The 24,161-nt window shown below is 44.5% G+C and overlaps 1 protein-coding gene across 2 annotated transcripts in view; it reads right to left on the bottom strand.

The window, feature by feature from the left end:
* The window catches only part of Dhx32 (DEAH-box helicase 32 (putative)), a 39,102-nt gene that overhangs the window by 9,426 nt on the left and 5,515 nt on the right, over positions 1-24,161 (bottom strand). For both annotated transcript variants that reach the window (XM_090345625.1, XM_090345626.1), the window contains 6 exons: positions 16,424-16,932; positions 8,558-8,751; positions 6,324-6,696; positions 2,618-2,863; positions 1,375-1,474; positions 1,137-1,295 (listed from right to left, as the gene is read on the bottom strand). In XM_090345625.1, the coding sequence (XP_090201751.1) occupies positions 1,137-1,295; positions 1,375-1,474; positions 2,618-2,863; positions 6,324-6,696; positions 8,558-8,751; positions 16,424-16,705 (1,354 nt within the window). In that variant the 5' untranslated portion in view covers positions 16,706-16,932. The remainder of the gene's footprint in view (positions 1-1,136; positions 1,296-1,374; positions 1,475-2,617; positions 2,864-6,323; positions 6,697-8,557; positions 8,752-16,423; positions 16,933-24,161) is intronic.

Below are 24,161 nucleotides of genomic sequence, written 5' to 3'. Positions count from 1 at the left end.
CACCCAGGCCTAGGCCCAGCAAAGAAAAGGAGGTATAATAGCCAGAAAGGTTCTGAGTCCTGAGCCAGTAGGGCTCTGGTCTGTGTGAAGGAGACCTGGTGGCCAAGTGGACAGACCATGCTGTCCAACAGTCAGTCACCTTCTTCATCTGAGTCACCTCATTTCTCTGTGACCCAGTTTCCTTCCCTGTAAAAATGAGCAAATATTAGCATCTACCTCATGGGGTTATCATATGAAATGACTTAAGTCTGTTAGCAAATACAGTATACATACACACTGGTTGTTCTGAGAGGCCAGCAGGTATGGAGAGGAGAGGAGGAAGCAGAGAATTGGCTGCTGGCAAACCTGCCTCACCAGTTAGTTGCTGACACTTAATGCTAAACAGCCAAGGCACCTCCGGGACAGTAATTCACCCAGGGCGGGCACACTGGGAGTAGAGGAAATCACGAGGCTGGCTGCCCTGCCAGCCCTGGACACGCCTGTGCCCTAGTGTTCGCAGGCCTGTCACAAAGGTGGTGGCTCCTTGCCCTCAGCACCTGGCAGCTCTGTGCTGCGTCACCAGATGTTGGAGCAGCAAAGGTTCTGACAAGGCCTGAGAATCTGGAGAGAAAGCCCTTTAATCCAAGTCACAGTCCTGGCTTTCCTCACACCAAAGCCTGATCAAAACTGCAAAGAAGAGAAACTCAGGTGAATCTTTCCAAGGTGATATGATGACTCATACAAAAGGACCACTGGAACTGGGAGAGAGCGAAGGGGTGACGACACTGTCCAAAAAGAAATGACTGTGAAAAAATAAATGGATTTTAAGTAAGGATCAGTTGCCTTCTAACCTCAGCTCCAGGAAGCACCCAGCTGCCAGGAATGCATCTTTTACCATCTGGTTTGTCTCACCCCTGCCTCTGACCCCACCCAACCCCCACCCCTCCCTGTCTCTGTGGGCAGACTGGTTCCTCTGGCTTTGGTGGCCAAGTGTAGGTGATTCTTCAGGAAAGTTAATTCCTCGGCTTTTGTCCTTATCTTCAGAGTATTTCTGCCTCTAATGTGAAAACACATTCACCATCAACCGAACGCCTGTGCTGCCTCTTGGGCTGGGTAGACAGGAAGGAAGAAGACCCGCGGGCCCCTGCCCTGCTGACCTGGTCTGTTCATGAAGTCGCAGTGGCCTAAGCCCGCGATGTCGATCCTCTTCAGGAAAAGCACCATGCTGGTGAGGTTGGCCTCCTGCATTTCTGCTGGCTTAAGTGGCCTCATGTCTTTGGAGGCAAACTCCTCAGTGTACAGGCAGAAAAGTTTTCCTACAAGAAATCAAGGGAGATGGCTTCAGTGGCCCTGGGTTGCCCTGGGGTCCTCGGGCTTCTGTGTCGGTGATGCTACCTGAAGAAGATGACCCGAGAAGCTGCTTCCGGATCTCCGCTTGGCTTTGGCTGATGGGCTGCAGAATGAGGGAGTTGGCTCGTATTCTGGGGTTGTACACCTTCAGAGGAAAAACGACATTGTGGGCCTCTGCAAACAGGGAGCAGCCCCTCCTAAAGCCCAGGCAGCTGTATCAGGATGCTCCCGGCCCTCCCCTCTGCTGCACAACCGTGGGAAGGAAGCCAAGGGTTCTCGGGAACACACTTAAAGGTGGCCTACATCCCCAGTTGCTTCCGCACCTCTGGGACCTCGACGTCACCTGCCGGGATACTAGATGACTTCCACTTCTGTGCCTGTGGAGTGCTGAGCTTGTGCAGGCCAGGCTCACAGAGCTTTGCCAGGCCTACCAGCACCGCCTACCGCACCAACAGAGATTCCTCCCAAAGGCTGGGAGGACGGCTGGGACGCCCTCTGGGATGCCCCAGAGTGGCGACTCATCGGTTCCCCAGGGAACCCCAGGGACGCTGGGACTCAGGTGTTCAGCATGTTCACAGACTTGTGGGGGGGGCACAGACGCGCCTCCGCTCTCAGAAGCTAGGCTTTCTTTCCTAACAGTATTTGAAATACAGCATTTTCAGTCTGGGCTTTTTTTTTTTTGTTTAACTTTAAGGAAATGATAAAATAGTATTTATTTTAAATAATTTCATTTACAGTAATTGTTTTTGAAAAAAAATTTAAGATGAAATTTTTGTTAATTATCATCCAATACTTGCTGAAATTAAGATCAATATACTTGCTACTCATTTCTAGTAAATTGCCTGTGAGGAGTTGCTAATTATGTGAGGAGTTGCTAATTGCTTTGATAATACAGCTACCAAGATGTGTCATTTGCTGTAAACTCACAATAAGCTTGGTGTGTAACTTGGTGGCAGAGTAATTCACTACTATGTGTGAGTCCTGGGTTTGATTCCAGGAGCGAGGGAAGGACAATGGACACCGTGGGATTGGTTGCCTTTTTCCTCAGGACCTTCTCTGGCAGGTCGGTCCATTTAATCTGTTCCCAGATTGCCATGACACTAGTGAGAGATGCAACCAAGACTTCAGTTGCTGGCTGTCATCACTCTGCACATGTGACCAAGTTGACAGAACCCCAGCGTGAAGTTAGATCTTCCTCACTCTCTGGTCAGTATAGTGGTCAGTACGAAGCCCAACACCCAGGTCCTGGAGGCAGTCAGCACAACACCCAACCCTATCACCTCGTTACCTGTCTTCTTTCCACACCCACATCAATCACAAATCTGACTGTGTTGTTCCAGATCAAAGACTCCCCAGAGCTGGTGGTCAACACCACTCTCCTTTGATAAACTTGGCACGTTTTCTCTGTCTCGTCAACTGGTTTGAACGCCGCACACTTCTCTTTGGGATACAAAGGAACAATCACCAGTTCTCCAAGGTCAGAGTGTAAGTTAGAGCCTTCTTGGCAGAACATTTCATAGGCCTTCTCAATATCCTAAAGCATTAACAACAAAAAGAATCCATGAGAATGCCATACAATGAATCTTAAAAAAATCAGAACTCAGTGAAATCTTGTGCAGCATTATCTAACATATACAGAACAAGCACTCCCTTAACTCTACTATTTGACCAGTCGGATACAATCTCTACTGATGATGGCAGGAAAAGAGAACTCAGAAGTATATAACAATCTCTGCTCCTCTGCATATCTTCTACAGGATATACACATACGTATCCCAATACATTTGGATCATTCCAAACATGGACCTAGTAGCCCTTTAAAGTAGCAGAGGTGTGCTAACGTAGGCAGGAATACTCACTGCTGACATCTCTACGTGATCCAGGCATAGAAAAAGCTATTTAAGCACATGTCAACTATTTTGAGAAAAATGCAGACTATCTGCCAGCCAACTACATAAAACCATGTACAGAAAGCTTGAAAGGTAAGGCATCTTTAGTCCAGCTATTTCTCAAGTCATAGCAGGAGTTCTGAGACCCTCATACAAAACATCAATTGATACAATTCTGACTCTTATTTCTGAACTTTTCACCTTTTGTTTATTTTTCACACAGCAAGCTAGCTGTAGAATACCATCAGTCTCAAACCTACACTTTTTACCTACTTAGTTTATTTCAGATTTTGTTTTCAGGTTAAAGACAGCTAATACGAAGGAAAAACACACTGCACACACAGGCCCCTGCCTCAGGTGAGTCCCAGGACCCAGGGCAGTGAATCTGCAGCAGAGGAAATGCAATACACGTAATGCAGTGTGTTAGTGATTCACAACCCAAGCTTCAGTATCTCTGTAACTTGGAAATGCTATTTCTTACAATAAAAAATGACAATCATTGTTGGTTAAATTGCCTGGGCTTGTTCTCATGATATAGAAATGCTATGGGAGGAACCAAGAAAGCTGTGAACAGGGATTGTGGAGCAACACAAACCTGTCCCAAGATCACAGCCAGGCTGAGACAGCAGTGATGGGGAACAGGGCAGAACAAGGAAAGCCTGGTGTGCCCTAATGGTGGGCACCAATTCGGCAGGCAGGCAGGGAAGGCAGAGGGGACAGCATCTGTGGAACTTGGGATGGAAACAAGAGAAGAGGCTGCTTTCAGGGGAGGTCTACAGAAAGCGGTGGGATTACTACTGGCATGGAGTTGCTCAAAGCGGAGTGGAGCTGCTCAGGGCAGAGGAGCTGCAGGGCCTCTTGTGGGGGGGGGGCGTGAGGAGCTGTGGCAGTGGTCATAGCAGTACTCACAGCCCTCTGCACCTGATTCCACCATTGCTGCAGTGTTTATAGCCCGGCTCTTCCGGCAAGGGATGGGGACACTTGTCTAAACACTGCAAACCCTGGTGAAAACGCCCCTTCTCAGGTCTATCCATGTAAGCCACGAGTGACAGGAACTCACAGCTCATGTTACACTCACAAGAATCAAGTGTTCTAACATGCTTGCATTCCAATGCTGTCAGGAGCTTTATTTTCCAAAAATTCATTTGAAACATTCTTGCTATGGAGCCCAGGCTGTCCTAGAACTCACAAACCCTCCTGCCTCAGTCTTCAGAGTGCTGGGATTACAGGTATGCATCACTAGGCCTGGCTGCATTTCAGAATTTTTGCTTACTTCTAGGCAGTACTGGCATTTGAATGCAAGGCCTTGAGCTGGAGCCACACCTCCAGTCCTGCTTATTTTAATATGAAAGATGAAGAAGACTGCTCATCCTATCAGCTTTAATTCTATATTAATACATATTCATCAATAATCTAGGTTATGTATTTATATACACACGTCTTTTTTCACTGGCAGGTCTCGCTCTCAAATGTTTTACATTCCTAGTGTGGCCATTCTTCCCCTCCTTAGACTTCACTGGATGCACTGAGAACACTGTTTCCATAAATACTCTGCCTCCTTCATCATTTTATTACTTTGCTTACTTTCTTTTTTTTAATATTTTTTATTGTAATTAATAAAAGGGTTACATGATATTTGCCAGATAGAAGGTGCATTAATTCACATACATTGATACCCTTTCACATGTCTTGGTCCCCACTACCCTCCCCCCATCCCCCCTACTTTGCTTACTTTCTTGAATGTTCTCAATCATTCAAGCTTAGAGTATGACAACAGAACAAATGACTGTAATAGATAATGACACACATCTCACAATGTGTATCATTCACATGCAAAAAATAAATGGGCTAGTCATACATCAAGGCAGCTGATAAAGTTTACACCACCACACACTATCTGAGGTTCCTAGAGCTACAGTCAATGCCCCTCATGTCTGAGCAGGAGCCGGGGTCTCTTGTCAGAGAGCACGGGAATGCGTGAGCAAGGGTTCCAGCTGGCAGTTGCCAACATTTGCTGGGCAGGCGACTCTGTCTGCATCAGAAAAATTCTTTGGTTTTGTTTAATCATTGGAACTACTACGTATCTGGGTCATGGTCTGAAAGCTGGTGCTTTGACTCTGAGAGAGAAGATGAGAAGGAAATAAACGTAGGTGGTTACTGTCTAAAAATGTAGGCCTAATTCCCATGATGCTGGAGGCTTTTAGATCTGGCCCCAGAACTCAGTATGGTCATAGAAGCTGTCACCTAAAAAGAAACCCTGATGGCACCTGACTGTATCAGTCAGTAATGAACAGAAAAAAAGCTAAATTCTACACATCTAACAATTCTTTCCAGAGAAGGCTGCAAGGAATCCAAGTTAAGAATTTTCTCATTTACCTTTTTGTTTGGGGGGAGGAAGGGGGGATACTAGAGCCTTGTGCTTGCTAGGTAAGTGTTCTACTACTTGTGTCACACTCTGAGCCTTTTTAGCTTTCATTATCTTTTAATCTCGTCTCTTATTTATGCCCAGGCTAGACTGGACTACATTTTCCATGGAGCTGCGTTGGCTGTATACCACCATGCCTGGCTTTTCACTGGCTGAGATGGAGGTCCCAGGAACTTTCTGCCCAGGATAGCCCTGAACCACAGCCCTCCTCATCTCCACTCCTCCCCCTTTGGCCTCACAGGTGGGGTTAGGACTGCCATTTATCCTTTAGGAGAAGGGACCCCATGCAGGATGTGGCCTTCTAGATAGTCCACTGACTAATAGGGACATTTGTGGGAAACCTGCTGTTGCTTAATTTCAGGTCAAGTACTGATCCAAGCGAGTCTGGCCTAAGACACTGCACACAGCCTGGGTGGAGCGGCTGTCCTGGTGGCTACCACTGAGCCTGGGCCTGGGAACCACCTGCAAATCGTTTCTGCAAACTCCAGGCTGTTTTCTGAACTGCAAGTCATTTTACCACTTTGTTTACCTATGCTTCTTGTTAAGCATAAAAAAAATGAGGTGTGATGAAATCCAGTATTTAACCAGTGAGTTGGCAAACGGAAACCACCCTAGCTAGTAAAAGCTTCCCAAATGAAGTACGCGATTACAATATTCTGTTAGGTCAGAACGTCACTTACTTGTTCACAGGCCAGAAAGACCACAATGTCACCCTTCTCACCCGAGTGGTGAATTTCAAAGATAAGCTGTAAAATGGACTGGAAAGAATCCTTATGCACCCCGCTGAGGTACACAACCTCCACAGGGGGCTTTCTCTTCACTTCTATGAGAGGCACGTTTCCATAGTAAGAACTGAGTTTGCTGACCAGCAGAGGTGAGGAGTGAATGATGAGCTTCAGTTCTGGTCTTGCTAGCAAAACATCTTTAAGAAGTCCAAGTAACACATCGGTTGCGATGCTTCGTTCATGAACATCATCTAAGATGATGACCCCATAGCTACCCAAGAAAGGACTGGACATCATTTCTCTTTGCAACATATCATCAGTACAGTACCTAGGAAGATGAAATAGTGAAGTTAGAAGAGGCTATGAAAAGGTATGCAAAGAACTTCCTGACAGCAAAACGCTTTTCTCCGAAATCCTTTCTTAGGAAACTTTATTTTTTGAGGGGGTACTTGGATTTGGGCTCAGGGCTTTGCACTTTCTAAGCAAGTCTTCTATGGCTTGAGCTACTCTACCATTTATAGTCTTTTCTCAAAACTAGTAGGTCTAAGTACTTTTTGTAGCTAAGATGCCTATGAGTTGATAGAATCTGCGGGCCTTCAACAGAGACACACACATGTGTGCATGTGTGCTGGTACTGGGGCTTGAACTCAGGGCCTTGGCTCTACCCCTTGCCTTTTTCACCCAAGGTTTATGCTCTACTACTTGAGCCACTCCTCCACTTCTGGCCTTTTGGGTGGTTTATTGGAAATAAGAACGTCATGGTCTTTTCCTGCAAGGGCTGTCACTGAACTGTGATCCTCTGATCTCAGGCTTGTAAGTAGCAAGGATTACAAGTGTGACCCACCAGCAAGTGACAACTATAAAAACTTTAAATGCGGTTTCTAGATGTTCAGTCACTCCCTAGGGAGCCACTGAAAACCTTGGCTAGATACCTCTGCCTAAACACTTATTACAAATATTAACAAGAGGTGTATTAACTAACACTGACCTGAGCTTTAGAAACAAAATATGCATCTTCACAAGATACCCTGTCAGGAAGATTTCCCTCTCTCTTTTCTCAGTAGAGGAATGCTGAGGAAAGTATATAAGAACAGCTGCTCTGGCTCAGGCTCACGGCCAGCCCCCATATGAGGACCGATCACTGAGGGTACATGCTGGGAGAGTGCATTACCAAGTTACATCAGTGAAGAACAAGACACAAGTACCCCAAAAGTCATTTTCCATTCAAGGGCAGCATGCAAACTGGCCAGAATGCCTGGAGGAAGGGCAACAAGGATTATAATAGACCTTTCTATTCTTTTTTGGTGGGTCATTAGGGCTTGAACTAGGCGTGGGTGCTGTCCCTGAGTTCTTCAGCTCAAGGCTACCACCCTACCCTAGAGCCAAGCCCCACTTCCCATTTTCTAGAGGTCAATTGGAGATAAAGAGTCTCAGGTCCTTTTGTGCCCGGGCTGGCTTGGAACCTTGTTCCTCAGATCTCACCCGAGTAGCTAGGATTACAGGCGTGAGCCACCGCGCCTGGCTAATAAACTTTTCTAGTGGTTCTTTCTTGGTATATTAAAAAAAATAGCCACTTATTAATCAGTCACACCAAGCTCTTGGGAGCCCCTATTCAAGGGAAATTTCATAATGAAGCTGCACCCCTGAAAAAGTGATACAACTTATAGTAGCCACAGAGATAGCTGAGAAGTATAGTGGAGAAAACACAGATCTGAGTGGACACAGTAGAGGCTGAGGCAGAGGGTTTCTCATATACACGATGGGAGTGGTAGGGAGATTCCTACAGTGGTTGATTCTTGTTTTGAGTCCTGAACTCCTGAGTGATGGAGGAGGGAGGGGCTGGCCAGGTCCTGAGAGGTGTGGGAACAGCAGAGACAAAGGCACACAGCAGTGGAGACATGGGACATACACAAGGCCTCAGGTGCCCCCGTGGCTGGGCACAGGTGGCAGAACTCCACAGTGAGCTGGCAGGTCTTTGCAGGCCAAGCTAACAAGGTGGAGTTTTTGCCTGAGGATTCTGAGTCCCAGAAGGTATTTAGATAAAGGATCTCTGAGAGATCAGCATGGGAAACAACTGTTGTGTAGCAGGCTCGAGATCACACAAGAACACAGATGCTTGACTTCCAGATGGCAAGAAATGGCTCTTTTAGGGACATTAGAACCCAAGCCAAGTGTCCCACCAAACCAACCTCAGGATGGTCTCATTCGTACAGCAGTTTTCAAAGGGGATCACGTAGCCAACTTCATGTCCAATGTTAACATCCATCTCGTCTGCTACCCGCAGGGCGAGTTGAACCGCCGTCTGCTTGTGGACCTGCGTGCAAATCACGCTCCCGTGTTGGTAGTGGATGGAAAGGCAATATTCAGCACACCACTGAGGAACCTTTAGTAGGGAAAAATGACAGGATCAATGGGCTTGCTCTTTTTTATTGCAGGGGTCACGTTTCACTTTAGCTGTAAAAATTGTATTTTTATCTTTTATTTCATTTTTTAAAGTTTTTGTACTGGTACTAGGCCTGAACTTAGGCCTCATGTTCGCATCTAGCCTTTGTGCTGAAGACTACCACTCACTCTCCCATTGAAGCCTTGCTTCACTTTTTTTTTGGTCAATTGTGGGCCTTGAACTTTGGGCCTGGGTGCTGTCTCTGAGCTCTTCAGCTCAAGGATATCACTCTACCACTGAGCCACAGTGCCATTTCTAGTTTTCTGGTGGCTATTTGGAAATAAGTGTCTCATGGTCTTTTGTGCCAGGCTGGCTTTGAACTGAGATCCTCAAACCTCAGCCTCCAGAGTAGCTAAGATTACAGGTGCGCGCCACTAGTGCCCGGCCACAGGCTTCACTTTCTATGGGACTTTTCTTCTATCCATAAATCATCATTGGACTGCATTAAATCTCACTAGTGGTACTCTGAGAAGTCTTTACTATGTGCTGCTATTACTATCTAATAAAGTTAAAAAATACATGGAAATACGCAAGGCGCCACTGGCTCACATCTGTAATCCTAGCTACTCAGGTTGTGAGGAACAGAGATCTGAGAATAAGTGTTCAAAGCCAGCCTGTGCAGGAAAGTTTGAAGCCAAGAAGAAAAGTCTGTGAGACTATTATTTCCAACTAACCATCAAAAAGTCACAAGTAGAGCTGTGGCTCAAGTGATCGAGTACTAGCCTTGAGCAAAGTCCCCAGGCTCTTAAGTTCAAGTCTTAGTACCAGCACACACAAAAAATGTATGCGTTAAAAGAGAAACCAAGTAAACCAAGTCTGACTCATAAATTTTAAAAAGGTAGAATAAAAATAAAACAGGAAAATATTTTTGGTCAGTCATGGAGCTTGAATTCAGGGCTTGAGCACTGTCCCCGAGCTCTTTTGCTCAAGGCTACCAATTTGAACCACAGCGCCAAGTCAGTTTGTTTGTTTGTTTAGAGCGGTTAATTGAAGTGTCTCACAGAGACTTTCCTGCCTGGGCTGGCTTTGGAATTGTGATGCTCAGATCTCAGCCTTCTGAGTAGCTATGATTACAGGCCCAGCTATGACTTATAGTGCCCAGCAAAAAAAGTATTTTAAATTTATGCTGTTTTTTAAAGACTAATGTATTCACAGATCACAAACAAAACAGCTTCTCAAATCAGCTATTACATTTTAAGTAGTGTAAATGTTAACTATCATTTAAATGAAAAAAAAAACCTAAAAATTAAAGCATTTACATTAAATTCAAATGCTCATAATAAATATCCACATAAGTCTACTTTTCTCTGTTAATAGAAGCTAAAATATTCTGGCAATTTATTATCTAATATAATTGAACATAAAGTGATCAGATAATCAAAAAACTCATCTAGATTTGAAAAGAATTCATTCCAAGCAACACTGCTCTTCAGCTATTTTGTTTGAAAAATCTTCTTATCTAAAATACGTTACATACCAGCTGGTTTTTATCCAGTTCATTTATGATTAGCAGAATATACTAAGTTCATTTGTGTGGCAGTGTTAACTAATTATGCTTTGATACATGAATTAAAAATAATTTCAAGTTTTAAAATAGATCTGAGGTATTTAAACCTTGTAACATTGTTAATTATCTTGAGGTCTGCTATTTACTAGGCTCGTCGTGTAAATAGATTTTAATCTTAGGTTTTTTAATTTGATAGTATTAATAATTTCTAAATGATTTGCTGCTATGGCTATGTATCTGTAAGGATTAAAAAGTATAAATGTAAAGCTGGTGCCGGTGGCATGAAATCCTAGCTAATCGGGAGGCTGAGATCTGAGGTTCAAAGACAGCCTGGGCACAAAAGTCCATGGGACTCTTATCTCCAATTAACCACCAGAAACCAGAAGTGGTGCTGTGGCTTAAAATGGTAGGGTGCTAGCCTTGAGCTGAAGAGTTTAGGACAGTGCCTGGGCCCAGAGTTCAAGCCCCACGACCAACAGACAAAAAAAAAAAAAGAATTTGCTCCATGTTAAGACAGGTTAAATAAACTTACTTAATGCTTACTTTATTTTATAAAAGGAAGAAATTTTAGGATGCTGTACTTAAGAAATGCAGAAGTGAGGCATGTCCTAGGTAATAATAATTAAGTACTAGGGGACACCCCTCAGGGTTCCAGGCCTGACCTGTCACCGACCTAGAAGTCACTACTGCTCCACTTTTGTTTCCTTACCTGTAAAATGAACGGATTTAGGGGATGACAACTGTCCTTCAAGTTCCAAGTCCCCTGTCACTTTCTCCAAGGCTAGGTGTAACCCCTTCCCTCTCCCCTCTGGGCACTGGGTAGACTTTCTCCCAGATGTCCCGTGGGAGTCAGTAGCCAAAGCTATTACTCTCCTATAGCCTGGACTGGGCTCTGACAGCACAGGTCCACCTGCTTGGTCACCAAATGATTCCAATGCTTGATAAGTATTTGTTAAGTGGACAACTGATTTCATATCTTTTCCAGAAATGTTTAAAAATTCTATTATCCTGCATACTCTATCTTGAATTCTAACCTAACTGGGAATTCACATATAACTTTGTCTCCCTCATTTCCTATCAGGTGATGCTCTTTTTTTTCCTCCTCGTTGTAGGGCTTGAACTTAGGACCTGCTTATGGCTCTGAGATCTTTCATTCAAGGTTATCACTCTTCCAATTTGAGCCTCACTCCACTTCTTTTTTTTTTTTTTACCAGTCCTGAGCCACAGAGCCACTTCCAACTTTTCCTATGCATGTGGTTCTGGGGAATCAAACCCAGGGCTTTGAGTATGCTAGGCAAGCACTCTACCATGAGGCCACACTCTTGGCCCTGGGTTTTTGTGTTTGTTACTGTTGTTGTCTGGGGTGGAGGGGGGTGTTGAGTGGTTAATTTGGAGATAAGCATTTCCTAGACTTTCCTTCCTGAGCTGAGCTAGGATTACAGGCATGAGCCACCAGCTCCCAGCTGTGATGTTTTTTTTTTTCTTCTTCTTCTTCTTTTTTTTTTTTTTTGTCAGTGGTCATGGGAACCTGGGCATGGTCCCTAAGCGCTTTAGCTCAAGGCTAGCACTCTGCCCCTTAAGCCACGGCACCACCTCCAGTTTTCTGGTGGTTAGCTAGAGATAAGAGTCTCATAGACTTGTGTGCCTGGGTTGGCTTTGAACTGCAATTTTAGCCTCCAGAGAAGCTAGAATTACAGGGGTGAGTCACGGGTGCCCTGCTGTGATGTTCTTATACTTTTTTTTCCCACTATGGTCATGGGGCTTGAACTCTGGGAATGGGCACTGTTCCTGAGCTGTTCAGCTCAAGGCTACCACCCTACCCCTTGAGCCATAGCCCTACTTCCTGTTTTCTAGTGATTAATTAGAGATAAGAATCTCAAGCTCTTTAGTGCCCAGACTGGCTTTGAACAGGGATCCTCAGATCTCAGCCTCCTGAGTAGCTAGGATTACAGGCATGAGCCATTGCATCCAGCTTTATGATGTTCTTGCTCTTGACAAATTATTACTTGCAAACTAATTTCCTTCCTGTCAGAGTTTACCATTTGGGGTTATATGCAAAGCTTCATTAAAATCACCTTTTGAATCTTTGGCTCCCCAATAAACAGTAATGCTCTAGCACATGTATGTGGTTTACATTTGTTTCCGATATTAGCAACGGATGTAGGAAAGACAGTAGGCATTTGGATGAATGGATGATTGTGTGGGTAAGGACATCATTGTAATAATAATAATAATAATAATAATAATAATAATAATAATAGGACAAAGTGCTAGTGCTCATTCCTACAATCCTAGCTACTGAAATCTGAAGAAGATCAAGCATCAGAGCCAGCTTGGGCAGGAAAGTCCATTAGACTCTTATTGCCAATTAACCAGTAAAAAGCTGAAAGTAGAGAATTATCTCAAATGGTAGAGCACTACTCGAGTGAAAAAGCTAAAGACAGTGCCCAGATCCTGAGTCCAAATCACAGTACCAGCACATGTGCACACACACATACATACACATACACACACACAAAGAGGAAGAGAGAAAAAGCTGGGGCTCATGACCATGCATGGAAGAGAAGTAACAAGACCAAGAGTCATTTCTTTCAAAGGAAGAATTGGTACTCACAGCTAATTGCATCAGAAAAAAACAAATATTACATAGTTTCTAATTTAATATACTAGAGTTAATGCCATAATTAACAAGAAATTAGAAAGTGAAACAAAAAGGATGAATGGAATGACATAGCAGCATCTTTGAGGGGAGGATGGGAAGTCAAGATGGTAGCCAGTGGTAAGATCACCTCATCAGTGATGGTCACATCAATGAGGTATCTTGAGAGTGACCTCGATACAGGTAGGACCCCGAGAGGCAGATGGGGCGGATGCTCTCAGGGAGCTATGGAGGCTGTGAGGAAACAGAGCTAGGAACAATTCTTCTGTATAACAGATGAAACATGCAGTGGAAGACTATTTTGCTTAGAGGCCACATTCACAGCTGAGCAGAAATCACAGCTATTTACAGAAAGCCCACTCAGTTGTGGATCTGACTCGACAAGCTGTACCGATACACAGTGGGGGAGTTCTGAAGAGAAAAAAAAGCCACATGGGGTCTGTGTCCTGTGTTAGACTTTCTGCACTGGAGCACCGCTAGGTAAGCTAAAATGATCTGATTCTGATTCTTCAGCAAACTCAAAGCATTGGCTGGAAATGTGAACATTTAATAATTTCAGGGGACATTAAGCATGGTGTTTCCCAAAGAACTCTAGCTCTGGCCACACTGTTTGTGATAAATGCTGTTATCATCCCCGCTCCCGGGGGTGCCTTCTCTTCTCACATGAATAGCATGGAAGAGGCCGCCCTTCTCCCTGGAAGAGCTTCCCCATCAGGAGAACTCAGGCAGGTGACCTGGGAAGCGTAGGGAACTCCATTTGGTTCAGTTCTATTTTCAGTGAAACTGAATTCCAGGCCATTGTGACTTAAATGGCACCGAACAAGTAGCAAGAGTTACACAGTATGGTTTTATAAAGACTTCCAAAGCAACTTGTCTGGGAGTTCTGGCAGCAGACAACTTTCAAATTTATACACTCTACCGGACTGGACATCTTCCTGAACTTAGCTAAGGCTTTTTTTAATCTTTTCTCAGTCCATATCTAAATGCAGCTTTGTGTACTGAGATGTGCCACATGTTCCAGTCTGAGCAGTGGGGTGTGCCTTGTGCTCTGGCCCACAGCAAGCTCGGGCTTGATTGAACACATCAAGAGATGATCAGAGTGTGCAAACTGGTCTCTTATCTCCTGCCTGGAAGGAGATCATAGGATTCAGGCGATCTGCTGCCATGGGAGCAGGTAAGACGGGTCCTCTGGGTAGCCAGCACCTAGCCTGCAGCTGTACCTAGCCTGACAGAGCTCAACAGATACATGTAATCAGAAGTAAGGTGATGATGTCCCCCTCCGGGTGGCATGCACAAAGCAGTTCTGGGGGAGTCAGTGTCCATGGAGAGATGTTCTAGAAGACTCCTTGGCCAGCTGTAGAAAATTTGGGCATAACCTTGTTGCTATATTAGCAAAAGGATGTCCACAAAAACAGTATTATGTTGAACTTCTTGTCCTTTCTTTCCCTTGCTAGATAGTTTCTCATCTGATGGCGATATGGTTAAATATATAATTTTTTTAAAAAGACATCTGTAAGACAGAATACTAATACATTCAGTCAGACACAACCTAGCCCTAACGTCTCCCAGACCGTCTTTTCAATGACTACTCTGTCCCCAAGTCTGGACTCCTCTTCTGCCTTCTTCTCTTAACAGACCTAGCACTTGCAGTCCTGTGGCTAGCACCAGGGCCCAACCATGCACTGCATTCCAGTACCAGGATGATCACAGAATTTACAAGTCGAAAGGAATCCTGGGAGTCACCAGTTCACCCAAGGTAGGAATCCTTCCAGATTCCCAAAGTGTCTATGCCAAGCCCATTCTGCCTACCATGCCCTGCCATGTCAGAACGCTTCACTGAGGGGCCTTTCTAGAACAAATGTCACACATCATTGAACATCTAGAGGCACTATGCTTTGAGTGAATACAGGCAAACTCTACCAGGAGAAAGAAAACAGTGAAGTCTATGCCATCTGCTTCTTTTTTTTTTTCTTGGTCAGTCAGGGGGCTTAGATTCTGGGCCTGGGCACTGTCCCTGAGCTCAAGGTACTGCCCTACCTCTGGAGCCTCAGCCCCACTTCCAGTTTTCTGGTGGTTAATTAGAGATAAGAGTTTCACTGTCTTCAGTGCCTGGGCTGGCTTTGAACTGTGATCCTCAGATCTCAGCCTCCTGGGTAGCTGGATTACAGGTGTGAGCCACCACGCCTGGCTGATCTGCTTATTTTATTTTTCTTCTTTTTCTTTTTTGAAAGGAGCATAAATTTATTTAGTAAAGAAGAATAAGTGGGGAGAAATACGAAAGAACACAATAATTCCTCCTTACCTGACATGCAAGTGGTAGGAGCAAAAGCGTCCATCAAATACTTACTTTGTTCTCTGGTGGTACTGAGACCTGAACTTAGGGTCTTGCACTTGCTAGGCAGGTATTCTGCCATGCGAGCCATACCTCACCTGGCTTCTTAATGTAAATCCCAGTTATTTCATGGTTAGTCACCTCCTTGTCCTTCTATTTATGGAAATTTTTAGGATAAAAAGTAGGAAAGGAAAGTGAAATACAGTTCTAAAAAATGTTTTTCTTTCTGACTCTTTCATAAACCTGCCCTAAAAATGAAATAGAACAACACTCTACAGACAGAGGAAAAAGTGTCCTCCTTCTCTCCAGGGTGTCACAAAAGACATTTGCACCCAAGACACAGAAGTTCTTAGGACCTTTGGGTTGGCTCTGAAGACTGGTTTTTCTTTGAAAGGCTTAAAATTTAGAGGAACAGGGAAATACAAACTCTAAAAAGAGATAAATATTAAAAAAATTCAAATGTTTTTCTGAATTAAGACAGCAATGAATATATTTTTTCTCATCATTTGAGTACACTATTGACTTTTCTGAAACTAAAGGTACTGTCTTTTCCCTTAACAGAAAATAGCATCAATCACTAAAATGACTTAAAGATAAAAATAACAGATGCTGGACGCGGTGGCTCACACCTGTAATCCTAAGCTACTCAGGAGGCTGAGACCTCAGGACCGAGGTTCAAAGTCAGTCCGGGCACTAAAGTCCATGAGACTCAACTCTAATTAACTACTAGAAAATGGGAAGTGGCGCTGTGGGTCAAGGGGTAGGGCGGTAGCCTGGAGCTGAAGAGCTCAGGGACAGCACTCAGGCCCAGAGTTCAAGCCCCACAACCTACTGGTAAAGTAAAAGATTTTTGTAGTTAGACAGGGACTGGTGGCTCACATCTGTAATCCTAGCTACTCAGGAGGCTGATATCTAAGGATCATGGTTCAAAGCCAGGCAGGGCAGCAAGATCTGTGAGCCTTTCATATCTAATTAACCATCAAAAAAAATGAAGCTGTGGCTTCAAGTAGTACAGCATTATCCGGTTTTGCTCAGAAGTAATGCTCAGGCCTTGAGTTCAATCCCCAGGACCAGAGTGACAAAAACAACAAAAGGATTTTGTATTTTTACTCACTTGAGAGCTCTTGCCACATTTAGCATCTCCTGAGATGATCACAATTTGATTTTGAAGCAGATTCTCCATAAAGGAATATTTTTCTTTCCATATCGGGAGATCTTCTCTTTCTCTGAGAAGTTTATAGTAACGCGATGAGTATGGCAGTCCATCAAAAGGGTTCACTTCCAGGTCCTCACAGGCCAGAACGCCCTCCTCGTCCCCATCACTGGAGTCCAGGGACTCGGGAAAGTAGCGCTTTTCTGAGGAGGAGTTTGCACACTCCAGTTCTTCATCCTCCATCTCCACAGGGTGGTCAGAGTTCAAGTTTCTCCTCTCAACAGCCCATTGCTAACAGGAGTGGACACAGGGTGTGTGTGCTTGTTCACACACAGCTGGACCTCCCAACTGAAGACTCCGAGGGTGACCAAGTGACTTTCTCAATCCAGCGTCATCTGCCCGCTGTTACCTTGCTGGCTTCCTTTAGCATTCAAGCATCTTCAGTGTTACATGACTGTCATTAATCCACACTAAAAAACAAACACATGGAGAAAAAATGGCAAATCAGCAACGGTTCGGTTTTTCTGCTATCCAAGCTACTGTCTCTCCTTGGTGCTGCCACATGATCAGGAAGAGCAGGCTAGGCTCTTACGGGCAGGTTTGGCTATAAGCTTCCTGGCCGGTTTGCAAAAGGGTGGTTTATTGGGCCTGACCTCTCTCACAGCCCCTAGCATCTGGGTCACAGTGAAAGGAAAGCGGAGGGAGAGGCACATTGTATTGTATTGTGATTTGTCACGTGGGTACCCAATCCCCAGACAAAAAGGAATTGGGGTTTATAAAGGGAAGCTGAGAAGGCTGGTGGGTACCCCTCCAGCTTTACCACACAGGCTTTTCAGAAATCCTGAACTTTATTACTGGTTAGCACTTTAAGACCTTCATTTTACTTCTTGGTAAGTTTAGGAAGTAAGGGAAAAAAATTGTATTTCTCTCCACTTGAGGTTACAGGTACCTTTTGCTAACTGTCTTTGTTTAGTTAGATCAAAGGTCTTCAGCTTATTTCTGGAGATACCAGCTTGGCGGATCCAAGACTTAACAAAAGACAATTCCTGTTCTAAAAGAATAGCCAACTGCCTGAAGAAGGGCAGGTTGACACAGAGTTGCCTTGCCCACAGGTCACCTAGGTGGTCCCTCCTACTAGCAATTAATAAGAACAGAAAAAAGCCAATGCAAGTCCACAGCTCTTTTGCACATTTGCCAGGTGGAAATGAAAGAGGAAGAAAACTATCAAAAAGAATAAATGGGGGCAGGGAGTTTAGCCTAGTGGTAGAGTGCTTGCCTAGCTGGCACAAAGACCCGGTTCTGAATACTCCGTACCACAAATATAGAAAAAAAGCTAGAAGTGGTGCTGTGGCTAAGTGGTAGAGCTCTGGCCTTGAGAAAGTTCAAGGACAGTACCCAAGCCCTGAGTTCAAGGCCCAGGACAAATGGCAAAACACAGTTCACAATGCGCTTCCACTTTTCTCTCACCTTACTATGGCTTCACGTGGCTAGAAGAGAGGGTTCAGGGGCAGGAAGAAGAAAAGCATTCTTCTGGGCCCGGGAGTTTGGCCTAGCGGTTAAAGTGCTTGCCTAGCATGCACTAAGACCCGGGTTCTATTCCTCGGTATCCCACATACACAACCAAGCCGGAAGTGGCAGAGACGAGACTGCAACAAGCGACAGAGAGCGAAAGCAAGCAAGCGGAGCCCAACCGAGTGGTGGCCGGAGCGAGCGGGGCTGGAGCGAGCGGGGCCGGAGCAAGCGGGGCCAGAAAGAGAAGGGGGCCAAAAAAAAAAAAAAAAAAAAAAAAAGGAAAAGCATTCTTCTCTAAGTGACTTACTCAAGAAGCATTTGCAGGGTGAACATTTGCTAAGGCTCAGATTAATAAACTTAAGACACACACTGGACATACACATATGTGTATTGTAAGGAAAGGAGAAAAAACAGTCTAGAACTTCCATGAACTCACAAATAAAAAAAGCTACAAGTGGGAGAAATTAATAACCAGAGAGGTTTAAATGCATAGGTGGAGGCATCAGTGGCTCATGCCTAGAATCCTAGCTACTCAGAAAGCTGAGATCTGAGGATCACAGTTTGCAGCCAATCAAGCAAAAAAGTCTGTGAGACTCATTGTTCTAATTAACCAGCAAAAATCACAGAAGTGGACATGTGGCTCAAGTGGTAGTGTCAGCTTTGCTGCTCAAAAAAAAAAAAAAAAGAAAAAAAGAGCTCAAGACCCTGGTTCAATCAAGTACCACTACTGGCACAAAACTTTTCATTTTGAAAACCACTGTTCCAATTAAAATTGAATCATAATGGTGTGTAAAACAAATACATTCACTTTAGAACTCTTTCCTGATCAGGCTCGGTCAAACCCTAGACTGGCACCAGAAAACATTAGCTTGAAATGCTAAAACCAGCATGCACTGAAAAGCTATCCAACAATCACAAGTTTCTACTGCCAGAAATTTAAATTTGGCTTCCAATTCACTTTTTCTATTTTTGGCATTACGCTATCTCCTAAGAGTTCTAATATAACTTGGAACTATGTGTGGATTTAACTACAATTACAACCCTCAATTCCCTTAAGAACTCTTTCTTTTAACAGTTAAAGAAAAAATACAGGACTGGCACTGGTGGCTTGCGCCTTTCATCCTAGAATTTAGGTGGCTGAGATCTGAGGATTTGGGTTCAAGCAAGGTGGGGCAAGAAAGTCTGTGAGACTCTTATCTCCAATAAACTCAAGTAGTACTGTGGCTCAAAGTGCTACAGAGCTAGCCGAAAGCAAAAGAGCTCAGGGGCAGTGCTCAAACCTCATGACTGGGGAAAAAAACAAAACAAAACAAAAACAAAAAAACACAGCTGGCTGAGTACCAGTAACTCATGCCTATAACTCTAGCCAGTCAGAAGACTGAGATAAAGGAGGACCCTAGTTCAAAGCCAGCATGGGCAGAAAGTCTCTGAGACTATCTCCAATTAAAATGCAAAAAGATGACTGGAATATGGCAGAGTGCCAGCTGCAAACAAAAGAGGCCAGCAAGCTAGAGGTACTGAGTTCAACTCCAGGAACCAGCCACCTTCCAAAAGCATAGTATTTTTTTTTACTACATATGTTGCTATTAATGTATACTACTCCCTATACAGTGACTAGATTTCTCTCTCTTTTTTTTTTTTTTTTTTTTTTTTTTTGCCAGTCCTGGGCTTGAGCTCAGGGCCTGAGCACTGTCCTTGGACTTTCTGAAGGCTAGAGCTCTACCACTTGAGCCTCAGCACCACTTCCGGCTTTTTGCTATGTATGTGGTACCGAGGAATCGAACCCGGATCTTCATGCATGCTAGGCAAGCACTCTACCACTAGGCCAAACTCCCGGCCCCACAGTGACTAGATTTCTCTAAAGAAACCATATCTTGCAGATCATCACACTTGTGGAGAAAAGGAATGTTGCCATCAGAATTATCTTGGGTTATCTTTAATGTCCTTAATAGCCACTTACTAACCTCCTCCATCTTTAAGACTAGCAGTAAAATTCTTGGAATGTACTGTTACAGTCAGCAGGCCTCTGACTCCCACCAACTCCCAGCTAAGAGTGTTAAGATCTGTGGACCCTACAGAAGAGAGTGCTGGCTTTTCTATGACCCCTCTTATTTGACATGGCATCAGTGTAATTGGTTAAACTACATTCCTTCACAATTTTCTCTTGTTCTGTGGCTATAAAAGTTAATGTTACCTTTCCACAGTGGTCGCTCAGCATGACCTGAATCTGTATTTCCAGGCATAGTCATTCACATCTAGCTCAGAATAAAGTATCTCATTCTCTTTTGAGCAAGAGCTATGTGGTGTGTCAACAAGGCATTTTGAACCCTCAGGGCCATCTAGAGAGCCCTTCAGCACAGTTCTCCTTCTTGAGACCTGCGGCCCAGCTGGCCCTTAGTCCCACATCTTGTATTTACCCACTGAACTGTGGGTGAATGGAAGTGTCACCACTACTCCAAGGGAGAGGTGAGCCTGAGCACCAGTGACTGACTCACTGTGAGCCAGAGAAGGCAGCGGAGGGCATCTGAGTCACTTTCTAGGCCTTCTATGCTCAACACAACTTCTAAACTAGTTCCCGTTCTGGAATTTCAAGCCACAGGCGTGGACAGTTGACTCACACCTGAACTAAAGCCCATGTGTGAGCTCTCCAAGCGGCTCTGGGCCCCATCAAAGCCTTCGGACGACTGCATACCTAGCCACCACCACTGAGCTCTCAACCTACATCCCCGAAGGCCACATCACCCCGAATAGAAAGAGGTGAGCAAGGCTGTCACCTAGTTTCCAGAGGGTGATCCTGCAGCAACTGAAAACCACACTTCAGAATTCTATTTAATTTTTTCTTCATGACTCAGAACTACAAAATAAAATGGTTTCTCTGCTGGTCCCCAGAAGTCCATGCCCATGTCCTCTCGTGGTCAGCAAGATTGGTGAGGCTTTTCCTTGCTCATCTACCAGCCCTCCTCCTGGTACCTGCACTGAGAATGGGGCGGTGGCAGACATTCTGCTCATCAGCAGAATGGTCCCCAGGACTGCTTGTAAACAGCTGGCACTGGGGAGGCAACGTCTCCACAGGTGGGACTAGAAATTGCTCAACCATCTGTCCGCTTGCTATCTCTGCTGTCTGATTTTAAATCACTTAACTTAGATTGGTTATTAGATAGCTTCCCCACTGGCAATTTCTATAGTTGTCAACCCAAATGTTGTGGCTGAACACAAGTGCCAAAGTCACCGTAGGCTCTGTAGGGTTTTCTCACCTTCCAGACTAACATCTGACTGCATTCTGTCACAGGCACCACTCATAAACCAGCAGGGTTCTCATCCTTGCTATGCTCTTCTCTGGAGCACCTGTGAACATGCTATTTACAGCAGGACCAGGCAGGGCCAGCTCCTGGCCTTAAGGGGCTTTCAGTCTAACTGGGGTGGTATGAAAGAGATATTTTTTGCCCATGACATGCAAAGACTAAAAAGAAGAGTGTGTGGCTGGTACGTACAAAGAGGGATAGACTTGGACACAAAATGAGCTCAAAGACTACCTGAGGCCAGACCACAAAGGCCTGACACATAAGGGCAGAAAGATGTATTGAAGTGCCATGTGTTCAGTTACTCATTTTTTTTAAACTGTTTTGTTTCTTCTCTTCTTTTCCATATAATTGGTTCTTAAAATTTGATACTTAAAAAAAACATTATCTATAGACTTTTTACCACCTGCCTATGATTTTATTGGTCCTTAAGCGATGGTGTTCTGGGAGGGGTGGTGATGGATTAAGGTGTGCTACATGGAAGACGGCAGGCACACCGGGCAGGACGATGAGACACAATCTCTAAGGATTACTAAAACCAAAGTACCATTTCTTAGTTTGACTACTTAATTTTCTAACAGGTCTGCAAAAACAATGCTGTTACATACACACTTTCCCACTGATTCTTATATTTGATGCCCTAATTTGTCTCAGGACTATGCAACACATGCACACGTATGTATGTATGTATGTGACTATTTTGGGCTTTTTGGTAGTAGTGGGATTCATTTAGGTTCAATGCCTTGTATTTGTTACAGTGCTCAATCACCCAGGCAAGTCCCCTAAAGCTTTTGCTTGTAGTTATTTTTCAGATAGATTCTTACGCTCTTTTCCTGTAGCTTCTCTCAGATTTCTGTCCTACCTTTGCCTGATGTCTGGAGCTAAAAGTATACACTTATCTCTCCTGGCTCTTTCTTTGAAATGGGGTCTAAGTTTTTGCCAGGGCTGGCTCTGAATTGCAATTCTCTCTCTGCTTCCAACTACGTAGGATTATAGCCATGAGTCACTGTGCCAAAGCCTGGCCTAAACCAACACGTTTTCAAACACTTTTGTGAATTTTTATCAAAGCTTTACAAATATTTAATATGTTTAGTATCTCTCATAACTCTGTATAGAAGTTATTATTCATGTGTACAGGTAAAAGCAAATACTCAGTAATTAAAAAAAGAAAAAGGATAGATCTTCAACAATTCCAACCCTAGGGTTACAATTCTCAGGCTGGGCAATGAAGGTTCGTGCTTGTAATCCTAGCTATCTTAGAGGCTAAGATTTGAGGATCATGGCTCAAAGCCAGTCTGGGCAGGAATCTATGAAACTCTTATCTCCAGTTAACCACTAAAGAGGCATAAGTGGAGCTGTGGCTTCCATGGGAGACTGCTGGCCTTGAGTGAAAAAAGCTAAGTGCCAGACCCTGAGTTGAAGCCCCACTACCAGCACATACATACACATACATGCACGTTGTCATTCTTTTCTTTATCAAATGAGATGTTAAAACTCGGGTATGCCGAGTGCACAATCTGCAGTACAGATCCTAGGAGACAGGATCTCTGAGGATACAGTGAGTGCTGCTCTACAGTCCCAGAATGGACCTGGAGAAGCCACGGTGTTTACTTACTCTGCCCCTCTTTGAGAGCAGTTTGTGTACCAAAGGGGACTGACCCTGATTATGTGAAACCTTTGGGAGAGAGTTGGAAGAGTTTCCTGCCAACACTTTTGCATATGTTCCTCTCATTCATTCGCTTCTCTCCTCTTGCGTCCCGAAGGTAGGAGCCTTCTCTGCATCTCCTACTAAACAAGGTACAGACTAAGCAACCAGTGTGTGTTTGCTGACAACAATAGACTTAGAATCCATGATTACCGTATTTAGAAAAGAGAGCTAAGGAGGTAGTACCAGGGAACAATAACTGAGCTTGGGAAAAGGAGCTGTTAATGTTGGAGAATGAGATCACTGGGCCACCGTTCCACAGCGATTCCAACAAAGCGTGGTGTGTGGCAACTGAAGGAGGCGGTAGAGAACAGAAATCATTCCCCTGCTTCTGCCATTGAAGAAGTCAGCTGACCAAACTATGTGTGGTGAACACTGCCCAGTGCCAACCGGGCACAACATCCACGCCTCACTGCAAACCCACAGGCTTCAGTCTACAGAGCACACCGCAAGAGCCTACATCCACATGACCACAAAAGTGAGACTAATAATGATAATAATGATGGTAATTCTGGCAATTACCACTGGAGAGAGTACTTGTTTCACGCCAGATGTCATGCTAAGTGCTTAAGCACTTTATATAGATTATTTTATTCAAACCCTTGAGAACCCCATGGGGTTTTACTTATTATTTCCATTTTAAAAATGAGGAAATTTAGACCTTCAGAGGTCTGGTTAATTTATGCCACACAGAACAGCCCATGTGTAGTACAGCCGGAGCCTGAGGCCGGGCCTTCTGTGTGGTCCTAGCCTGACTTGGCTCACTGTGTGCACACTTAGCTACCTGCCACTCTGCTAGGATGGTGAGGAAGAGGATGGGCCCATGCTGCCCTGCGGCTTTCAGAAATCCTTTCCACTACGAGAGCAGTCAGGCAGCAAAGCAAGCAAAATAAAGAAACACGTGGCACAGACCCACTTGTAATTCTAGTTACCTTTGTGGAATTGTAGTCAAGGGCTTAGTGTGTTTAAAACAATGCACTTTGTCACTCCTAAGATGTTTGGAAGGCTGCAAGGTATAGTAGTGCACACATATAATCCCAGCAAGACTGGGGGAGGATCTGGAGCTCAGGACCAGCACAGGCAGACAAAAGAGGTGTTAGGTCTTTCACTATGTGGGTTCCTGTCCCTCCCTGGTCCTGGGGTTATTCCAACTTGGGGCCATGCCTCCAGCTCACATTAGCTT

Source organism: Megascapheus bottae, chromosome 15 (assembly GCF_031878675.1).
Source record: "Megascapheus bottae isolate mThoBot1 chromosome 15, mThoBot2.hap1, whole genome shotgun sequence".
Classification (NCBI taxonomy): Eukaryota; Metazoa; Chordata; class Mammalia; order Rodentia; family Geomyidae; genus Megascapheus; species Megascapheus bottae.
This window is presented reverse-complemented; position numbering and strand designations above follow the sequence as displayed.